Raw genomic sequence first — 11541 nt, 5'->3', positions numbered from 1 at the left:
CTATCGGTTCAATGCTCTACGGGAAAGGAACTCCCTTCCTCGGGTTCGATGACGACGGATGTGACTATCCAACGACGGAATTTGTTAACTCGACGTGGGCCACGACTCCAGCGTACTCGTCTACGACCGAATCTCCATGAGGAGTGAGATATTTAGATTTTCTTTAATATTTATCTAGAGTCATATAAACATAAACATTTTATTTCTTAGGGTATTTCTTAAGCTATTTTCCCTGTTGGAGCCCTTGGGTTTGTAGCATCCTGCTTTTCCAACTAAGGTTGTAGCTTAACTAATAATAATATTAATAATAATAATAATAATAATAATAATAACGACAACAACAACAACATTATTAATATAATAATAATAATAATAATAATAATAATAATTAATAATAATAATAATAATAATAAATAACACATATACTCATATAAAACCATATATATATATATATATATATATATATATATATATATATATATATATATATGTATATATTTATATACAGTTTATATATATACATATATATATATCTATATACACACATATTTATATATATATATATATATATAATATTTATATATATATATATATAGATATATATATATATATATATCATAACAACAATAGGACCATGAAATATATAAGCAATTTCATCTAATCATCTCTTTATTTTCAAAAAGTTCAATGTTTCCAATGCTGTATATTGGAAACTTACATTTGATCAAGCGAATAAAATTCTTTATATGAGTTTCAATGATTTTTGCAGTGATTACACCTTCCCTTGTACCTGATCTCCTACACTCTCTACGCCCTGTGTGGAACATCTATCACATTCTTTGTTGGAACGATCGTCTCACTTCTTACCAGTAAGTATTGCAAGTGTAGAGCATTTATAATATTAACAATTAAGATCAAACCTCCAAGATATTGGGAATATTCGTGTTGGTAGTATAAAGGTATGGGCCTGCCTCTTTTACAGACCTGCGTGTAATTATAGGGATGTTTAGAAGCTATAAAAACTGAAGTCTCGTGTCTTTTTAAGCTAGTATATCTCTCTCTCTCTCTCTCTCTCTCTCTCTCTCTCTCTCTCTCTCTCTCTCTCTCTCTCTCTCTCTCTGTGTGTGTGTGTATGTGTGTGTGTGCGGTGGTGTGTGATTACTTTAACCACTTTCATAACTTCCCTTTTGGATTTTGCGTTCTTTTCCTCAATTCCTCAAAGAGGCTCATTAATATTTGTTATTTCATCAACTACCCTGTTTATTATAGTCTCTAAATTTAGACACCTCCTAAATTCAAACCTTTAGAGTCTAAAGGTTTGAATTTAGAGTTGTCTAAAATTTAGACAAAAATTTTAGACTATCTATCTACCAAGGCATATCCCCAATTTTGGAGGGTAGCCGATATAAAAATAAAAGAACAAAAGGGAACTTTTCTTCTCTTAGCTCCTCCCAGCCTGACAAGTTATTCAGCCGGGTTGATTGGTACTGCTAGGGGTGCCACAGCTCACCCTTCCCCGATTTCCACCACAAATGAAGCTTCATAACTGAATACCCTACTGTTGCTACCTCAGCAGTCACCAAGGCGGACCAGAGGTAGCAGCAGGGCTTATCAAACTGCGTCACAATTGCCCGCCATTCATTCCTATTTCAAGCACGGTTTTTTTGCCTCTCACATCACCCATCCATCAGCCCAAACTTTGGCCTTCCTCTCGTACTTCTCCCATCAACTCTTGCATCCATCACCTTCTTCAGAGACGGCCATATTACATTCTCTCTACACGGCCAAACCGCCTGAACACAACCATATCCACTTTAGCTGCTAATTAATTTCTTACACTAGTTCTCACCCTCATTACATCGTTCTTAACCCTATCTAATTGAGATACACCAACAATACTCCTCGGACTTCATCTCAAGCACATTCAATTTCTATCTCTCAGTCACTTTCATTCCCCAAACCTCCTATACATAGATCATAATTGGTACAATCACTTTTCCATGCAGTACTTTCTTAACATTCATTCCTAACCTTCTACTCTTTACTACTACCTTCACTCCTCTCAACACATTACACCCTTCATTCACTCACTGACGTACATCTGCTTCAACTCCACTATTTGCAGCAATAACAGACTCCAAGTACTTAAACAGATCTACTTCCTCAAGTAGCTTTCCATTTAACATGACATTCAATCTCGTACCACCTTCCCTTCTCGTGCATATCATAACCTTACTCTTATCCACATTAACTCTCAACTTCCTTCTCTCACACACCCTCCAAACTTTGTTACTAATCAACCCAGCCTCTCTTCTAAGTCTGCAATCAATACAATATCATCCGCAAACAACAACTGATTCACCTCCCACTCATGATCACTCTCATCTGCCGGTTTCTTCTAATTTGTTTACAAAGTTTTAATGAAGCTAGAGATACCTTTGATTCATTGCACTACTACCTCCTGTAAATAACTTAATTTAACACCTCTATCTGTGTTGTGCATATGTAAATATTTAAATATTTTTTTTATTGCTGTTTATGTCCATTTAATTAATTTTTCCACAAAAGTTCCTTTAAGAGTCAGTTTCACCACAAAATAATATCTTTGACTTCAGAACCCTGGCCAGCGGGACGTCTCTGGAAAGGAATACATACACCCAGCCTTCTACAAACTTATGAAAATTTGGGAAAAAAAAGCATCCGCCAAACAACGTCTTCTCAAGCGAACTCCATTTGATGCCATCGTCGACTGAGAAGTTTCTGATCATGAAAGAGAATATGTAATATTATCATTATTGTTATTATCATTACTATCATTATTGTTATTTGTTATTATTATTATTATCAAGCTACAAGCCTAGTTGAAAGCAAGATGTTATAAACATAGGGGCTCCAACATGAATAGATTACAAGAATAGTGAACAATTGAAATAAAATATTTCAAGAACAGTAACAACATTAAAATAGATCTTCAATATTACTGTATAAAAACATTCCCTGGAAGTTTTAACTTTTTATATTTCGAATTCATATGAAAAATCGTTCGATGTGACGAAAGGATATTTTTTTTTTATTAGGATGAGATAGCCGATCAAAGGTAGAAATATAATCATATATATATATATATATATATATATATATATATATATATATACATATATGTGTGTATATGTAAATATCACCCACGAATGGCATTTAATACCGAATTCTATCTTGGGAATATATATCCACTTGGAATTCATTTTATGGTAACAGCTTCTGGCCGGGTGGGGATTCGAACCACCACCTGTACGGCTGGAAACCATGCTGGCAGGGAACCATACCGACTGAGCTATCAAGAGAGACTATAAGTTTATGACAAGTCCCCCTACATATTCCTGTTCGAATGCAGGAATCTGTTCATAGACTTGAAATAAACCCATCTCCACCATGATAGCTGAATCGTGAGTTTGCAACACGTGGTTATTTTAGTGAACATATATCACAAGCACACGTGATTTTAATTAATGTAAATATCACCCACGAATGCATTAATACCAAATTCTATCTTGGGAATATATATCCACTTGGAATTCATTTTATGGTAACAGCTTTTGGCCGGGTGGGGATTCGAACCACCACCCGGCCAGAGCTGTTACCATAAAATGAATTCCAGTGGATATATATTCCCAAGATAGAATTCGGTATTAAATGCCATTCGTGGGTGATATTTACATTAATTTAAAATCACTGTGTGCTTGTGATATATATATATATATATATATATATATATATATATATATATATGTGTGTGTATATATATATATATATATATATATATATATATTGTCTTTTTCTAATAAAAATAAACATAATATATCTGGTATTTGTAGAATTCTACCTCCCTATAAAAGGCATGGTTTTGACGAAATGTGCTGTTTTAACTATTTCTTTGATATTTTTAAATCCTTTAAGAAGTGTGGACATGAAACTAACATCAATTTTGGATATTATGAGACGGATGTAAGATACAATTTCTTACAGCGACAATGACTTAGAATTAAATGTTTGGCAGTAATCATTATCGTTTAGCAGACCGAATTTTAAATAAGAGGTATAAGTACACCGATATAATGTAAGAGTATGGATATAGGATACTTTATTTCAGCACATTTATGTATATGTTTACATAGCTAACATACGCATTATAGTATGCATACAATGAATGTAGACAATATGTATATCATCCAACATATCTACTGTATATAGGCATATATATATGTGTGTATATACTGTATATAGGTGTATATATATATATATATATATATATATATATATATATATATATATATATAATATGTGTGCTAGTGTGCATCTCTGTGTATTTATATATGTAATATACCTAGTTTATAGCTTTTCTTTTTTAAAAGTACAATAAATAATTTTAAAATATTATTGCTTACTTTTTTTCTTTTTCTTTCAGTGTATTATATAAGAGATTGTCGGTGTGACAAAAACTAATTAGGCTTTTTATTTTTGTGATGCCTTTCTTTCAAATATCATTAAGATATGGATTAGTTACTTATTCTGCTTATATTGGCTCTATGGTAATGCAAACAAGTAACCACCGTTCCATATTTATTATTATTATTATTATTATTATTATTATTATTATTATTATTTATTATTATTATTAGCTAAATTAAAATCATAGTTGGAAAAGTATGATGCTATATGCCTAAAGGCTCCATCAGGGAAATAGCACTTTGAGGAAAGGAAACCTTCACGCAAAATGAATTCTATCCCAGGACAGTGGATGACATGGTACAGAGGCTATGGTACTACCCAAGACTAGAGAACAATGGTTTGATTTTGCAGAGTCCTTCTCTTAGAAGAGCTGCTTACCCATAGCTAAAGGAGTGTTCTACCCCAGACTTAGGTGATGACATTGATATCTTTTGTTACTGAGAAAGATAATATTGTAATCATTATTATTATCATTAATTGCTAAGCTACAACCATAGTTGGTAAAGCAGGATGCTATAAGGCCCAAGGGCTCCAACAGGGAAAATAGCCTAGTAAGGAAAGGAAACAAGGAAATATAAAGTACTTTAAGATCAGTAACAACATTGAAATAAATACTCCTATATAAGCTATAAAAGCTTTCACAAAACAAGAGGAAATAAGATAGAATAGTGTGCCCGAGTGTACCCTCAAGCAAGAGAACTCTAACCCAAGACAGTGGAAGGCCATGGTACAGAGGCTATGGCACTATCCGAGACTAGAGAACAATGGTTTGATTTTGGAGTGTCCTTCTCCTGGAAGAGCTGCTTACATAGCTCAAGAGTTTTTTTTATCCTTACCAAGAGGAAAGTGGCCACGGAACAATTGCAGTATAGTAACCCCTTTGGTGAAGAAGAATTGTTTGGTGTTGTCAGTTGTATGAGGACAGAAGAGAATATGTAAAGAATAGGCCAGACTGTCGGTGTGTGTGTAGGCAAAAGGAAAATGAACTGTAACCAGAGAGAAGGATCCAATGTAGTACTGTCTGGCCAGGCAAAGTACCCCATAACTCTCTAGCGGTAGTATCTCAACGGGTGGTTGGTGCCCAGGCAACCTACTACCTACCATAGCATATTTCCGTAGAGCCTGATGAAATGCAAAATATCATCGCAAAGAGGATATAGGGTAAGTAATTATTGATCCATGTACATAGCAAATGAAATTCATGGTTTAATTTGCATTATTCTGAATGTTGAAATACAGAAAACAATAGCTTTTGATATTATAGTCAAATAACTAGGCCTAACAATATTTGTACATATTGTTATTCTTGGTGGTCATTACGCACCTTTTTTCAAATAAAAGAACCCGCCAGCAAGGATGAGTCGAAATGCCACGAGCGTTGGGACCCTACCCAGAGTCTCATCCACCCCCAACCATCTATACCAGTCTACTCCCTTTGAGGTCTCATTCCAGACAGCCTTTATGAACCACGTGGCAGCGTTAAGATCCCAGGAGAAGGAGGGAGGCGGACATGTGAAGGATATAGGGACACGTGACAAAGCCTGACCAATAGGACAGGGGTCAGGCCAATTTCCCCTACCACCCTCAATTGGGGGCCAAGTGGAGTTGAATCTACCCAGGAAAAACTGGTCTCGTTCTTCGTTACTCGACCTCCATGAGGGAAACATCTCTCTTCACCCTCAAGACATCAGGGAGGCTGGACCTGACATACCCTCCACAAGGAAGAAACCAGAGTCCTTATTACTAAGGTAAGGTGTCTGATTTTGAGATCCTCATCATCCTTACCCAACCTCCCATCCCTTCTTAATCACATCCAATTTTTCCTTTTATCCCTTAAGAAGATCCTACCCACTGAACCTTTTTATCCAATTCCTCATGTCCCAACCACATGTGCCGTTTGCTCCTAGCCTTAATTAATTCACCCTGTGACAGTGTTGATTCCCATGTGTAGTGTTTAAATCCCTAAGCTTTGCACTTTCATTTAATTTGCTTAAAAGGTTTTACCACAGGACTTCATCGGGTTCCCAGCCTGTAGAGTAAGTGTGCTGTTAATAATTTCATTTATTTCCCTTTCCAGGGAACGTGATTGCTGTGCTGAAGTCTCATCCACGGTCCATCAAACTCCACTCGAAGCTCCTCGTGGCTTAAATTAAAATATAATTATATGTTGTGCTCTCCTTTCTTTTATTAATTTCCATTTAAATATTATTGTAAATACATCTATTTGTCGGTATCCCTTGTCTTATTGCCGACTGGCGACCTTTCCATTATTCTTTTCCTTTGTTACTGCCCAGAGTCTAAAGCAAGGCCGGACTCACACCGCGGGCCCGTAACAATATTCATATTACTAAAAAATAATAACAGATGGCATAAATGATAAAATAAAATGGCCTGGTACTAGGCTTGCTTTCTTTTAATACATCTGATTGAATTTCATCTTTAATCTACATCTTTGAAGATATGTATTGCCACTTATAAACGTTTTTGGCACAAATAACCAAGACACATATCCTTGTATGCTGTAAGGAAGGTGTTACAGCATTGGGATCCTTGGCTTTCTCGTCCCAATCGCGCATGCGCAAAATAGCTTGGAATTTCGGATCCTTGCGAAAAGCTTCGACTTCAGCTTCGCTCATCTTTCCTCCTTGGTGTTCCAGCGTCTTTTACTGGCTGGGGGATAAGCCTATTATAAAGTAGAATTATTATTGAAGATGATTATCACATCATTGATTGCATAATTCGTATTCTATAGAGAAAAATAGTATGCTAATGAGACAAGGAAGGTAAACTTTAGTCATATGAATTCACACTATGTGGTAAATTGTATCATGCTCACTGCCTGTAAGTCTGTACAGTATAAACTGCAGCATCATGAATCCACTACCTGTGCTCTCTCTCTCTCTCTCTCTCTCTCTCTCTCTCTCTCTCTCATCTCTCTCTCTCTCTCTCTCTCTCTCTCTCTTTCCTGTTATTCATAATTTTATTACCGGAGCTCATGATCTTTGTCTATATGTTTGTTTCTCTTTCTTATAAATAAAACATTTCTGCCAATAGTAGGTAGTGTTTTTCTTCAATGACTTAGTCTACCATAAGTGAGCAGTATCTCTCTTTAGGGAGCCACATGTGCATCCCTATCAATGACCTCCTCTCTCTCTCTCTCTCTCTCTCTCTCTCTCTCTCTCTCCTGCTCTCTCCTCTCTCTCTCTCTCTCTAAGTTACTCACGTTCGTAATACGAGGGGTCTGTAGCTACGAGGTATCTTTTCGCGTCGACGTGTCTCCTGACGAAGACAGAGACGTCAGAAGGGAAGCCAAGCTCTTCAAGAAATTCCTGGCCTGAAAATGGTACAGCAGGAGAAAGAAACTGTTGTCAGTAAGTATATATATATATATATATATACATACATGTATACATGTATATATGTATATATATATATATATATATATATTGTATATACTGTATATGTAAGTGCGTGTGTGTGTGTATGTGTGTTTCTGTAACTGTGTGTCAACAACTGATGAGCATAAGCTATATCAAGCGACGAAAATAAAACAAGGACAATGTTTATCAAAAGCAGTATTTTCGTCTTGTTTATATATTTAGATTTACAATGGAATAAAAAAGTATACATTATATTTATACAGGATACGGATACGTTAACCCTATTGAAGTTAACTTTTTAATGACCTCAGATAAGTGAATTTCAGAAAAGAAGATAATGAAGGTTCTTGGAGAACAAGCTAGAACAAAGTGTTGAAAAAATATATTGCAATGTCCAATGTCTTTTTAGAAAAATATTTTGGCATAATGAAAAAAAAATCGAGGTTCTGGTAGTTTTACTAATGAGAATAGATTATATAAAACACTTTGGCAAACTAATCTTTCTAAAATTTATATTTACATGTTTAGCAGAAACCTGCTTTCTTTGATGTATAAATATTTTTGTGAATGTCTTTTTCTCAGCCTTTTTTAAGCTTTAGCTAGTTATGTTGTTAAGAACCCTTACCCAGAACCTCGTGGTTGCAGATGCCATACACCAATCCGTCTGTTATCATGTTGGGCTTTGAGAGGGCGTTTCCCTTGAAGGTGCCCAATATCGTGGAGCAAGGCTCCAATGACAATCTGAAAATAACAATAATAACAATACTACTACTACTAGTAGTAGTAGTAGTAGTACTACTACTACTATTACTACTATCAATAATTAATAATAATAATAATAATAATAATAATAATAATAATAATAATAATAATAATTACACACAAAGAAAATTCGCGTTTTGGCAAATGACGGAACAATAGGACGTTAGTAGTACAGTAAATATATTTTTTTTTCAATTATCTTATTAAAACAACATAGATTCTTTTATGGTTTCAAGGGTACAGCTTCACTACTCATAAGAAACTTTTATCTCCTCTGAGGAAAAGAGCCATAGCTCACAAAAACTAAAGAAATGTCTATTGTTGTTCGTCTTCTGCAGTACTATTACTGTTAATATTAATGATACTTATAATAATATTGATTATGATGAATATAATGATAATGGAGGGCATATACTACCAAAGTCATGGTAAAAAAAAAAAAAAAGATAATTGTTGTACGTGTGTTACGAACGATATTAGATTAAAGGATGGTACGAGAAAGTCTAAATGGTTTTCTAAAATTTACTGAATATGAGACTTTTTCGGAGCCTTAATGATGAAATGCGTTGAAAATTATAGAAATGAGTTTCCAGAATGAATTTAAAGTTAGTTATCTAAAACAATATTGAAGGAAAGTGCAAGAATCCATCGATATACATTGCATAAGTATTGAAGGGAATTAGAAATATTAATGAACAGGTGAAGAGAGATGAGACGACAGTTCATAAGATTAACATTATTCTAAGGATAAGTTAGGGAAATGCTTGTCTGGTTTGGAAGATCTGAGAGCAGGAAGTGGAGGTGTAGAGGTCTAGAAAGGGGTAACTTGCTATTGTTTAAGTGTGAATAGGAATGGACCTTCATTCCCAAAATCCTTGGGACTGTGCTTGAGAAAGAGCGAGTGGTGCTGTATATGAAATGAAATTTGTGAGCTACTATGTAAGTGTTTGAGATAACTAAGTTCATTCTTAATCAAGGAGGTAAAGCATAAATATACTATAGTAAATTTTTTTTCAGCGAGGCAGATTTGCACCGACTCGCATCGGTGCCCTTTTTAGCTCGGAAAAGTTTCCTGATCGCTGATTGGTTTGGACAAGATAATTCTAACCAATCAGCGATCAGGAAACTTTTCCGAGCTAAAAGGGCACCTTTGCGAGTCGGTGCAAATGGTCTTCATTAAAAGAAATTGACTACAGTGATTGTTTATTTTTCGCTTCCTGCAGTCCACCCCTCACGAATAATTTGATATATTCTATAACTGTTTAAACGCTACACCACTTGCAGTTTTATCAGCATGATTTTATGAGCCATCAAATGGGGAATAAAACAGTTCAGAATGTAAACAAAGTTCAAAACTCTCAAGGGCAACTTCTATTTTATTACTTTAGAATAAAAGCCCATTGCAAGATGCAGTTGCCAAATATTTCTGAACAAATTTGTTATTTATATGGACACATATAAGACATGATTTGTGGAGACGTTTATGTATTATCTTCTGGATAAAAGAAATTGTCAGAGCAGAAAGTATCCTAAACACACCGTTGTTTATTTACAAGAACAATAAAATGGCAATGATTTCCATGAGGAAAGTCGATATACTTGGTTTTATTCTGGCAAACCTTGCACCCATTCTAGATTAAAACTATGAAGGTGAAATGAGACATCAAGTTGTAAATTTAATTAAGAACTAAAAGAACTAAGTATAAGTTAGAATATTGTGTATTTAGACTACAATTGCAGAGAGAGAGAGAGAGAGAGAGAGAGAGAGAGAGAGAGAGAGATAACGTCTCGCAATTAACTCAGCAGTAATGAAGATGAAAAATGTACTCGGAATCCTTCCCTATTCCGTAACGTCCTTACATGCGCAGGAAACCCTTCGGTTTCAGCTAGATGAGCTGCTTGAAGGGCGTGTTGCTCCTGACTGACCATTTCTCCAATATAATCGTCGTTCCCAAACTCAGTAAACAAAGAGAAAACATTTTCGACTGCTTCTTTGACTTCCATCGTCTGAAAACATGTGAAATAACTGTTATTTCTACAAAAAAAAAAATAAATAAAATAAATAAATAAATAAATAAATAAAAAAAAAAAAACCATTTGGACCAGGAACATAGTAATGGCAGTCTATAGGTATAAAAATGTTAATTACTGAATAATCTGTTTCTATATCTGCACAGGTACGCGAAATCCAATAATTCAATAAATTTATGGATTGGAGGTATGAATTTAGTCTATAATGCCAAGCAATGGGACGTGGGAGGCCATTCATTGCCAAAATAAGAAATTTATGTGGAAGAAATGATTTTACATATATATTTAAACCAACGGTTCCAAACAGTGACTGATGTCATGTTATGGGATAGTCGAATCAATGACGTTAATTATACATTATGTACACACATGTCTATACTGTATACACATATACATACAAACACACAAACATATATATATATATATATATATATGTATATATATACTGTATATATATATGTATGTATATATATAATATATATATATATATATACAGTATATGTATATACATATATATACACATATATATTTATATATATATAAATATATATATATATATATATATGTATATACATATATATATATTTATATATATGTATATATAAATATATACATATATGTATATATATGTACACATATATACATATAAAAATACATACATATATATATATATAAATATGTATATATACATATATACATATACATAATATAATATATATATATATATATATATATATATTGGCATTGATAGCTATTATAGTTAATGATGAAATAAACTGAATACAATTTGATTACTGAATATACGTTAGATAAGATATCACTACCAACTATAAAAATAAATACAAAATAGAGGATTTATATA

At 33.9% G+C, this 11541-nt stretch overlaps 1 protein-coding gene across 1 annotated transcript in view; it reads right to left on the bottom strand.

Moving 5' to 3' along the window:
- The window catches only part of LOC137629578 (2-amino-1-hydroxyethylphosphonate dioxygenase (glycine-forming)-like), a 22769-nt gene that overhangs the window by 2826 nt on the left and 8402 nt on the right, over positions 1-11541 (bottom strand). Inside the window, exon 3 of the mRNA XM_068361019.1 lies at positions 10509-10655. Coding sequence (XP_068217120.1) covers positions 10509-10655 — 147 coding nt within the window. The remainder of the gene's footprint in view (positions 1-10508; positions 10656-11541) is intronic.

The sequence above is a fragment of the Palaemon carinicauda genome, chromosome 37 (genome assembly GCF_036898095.1).
Source record: "Palaemon carinicauda isolate YSFRI2023 chromosome 37, ASM3689809v2, whole genome shotgun sequence".
NCBI classification, from domain to species: Eukaryota; Metazoa; Arthropoda; class Malacostraca; order Decapoda; family Palaemonidae; genus Palaemon; species Palaemon carinicauda.
Note: the sequence above shows the minus strand (reverse complement) of the source record. Positions and strands in the feature narration are given on the sequence as shown.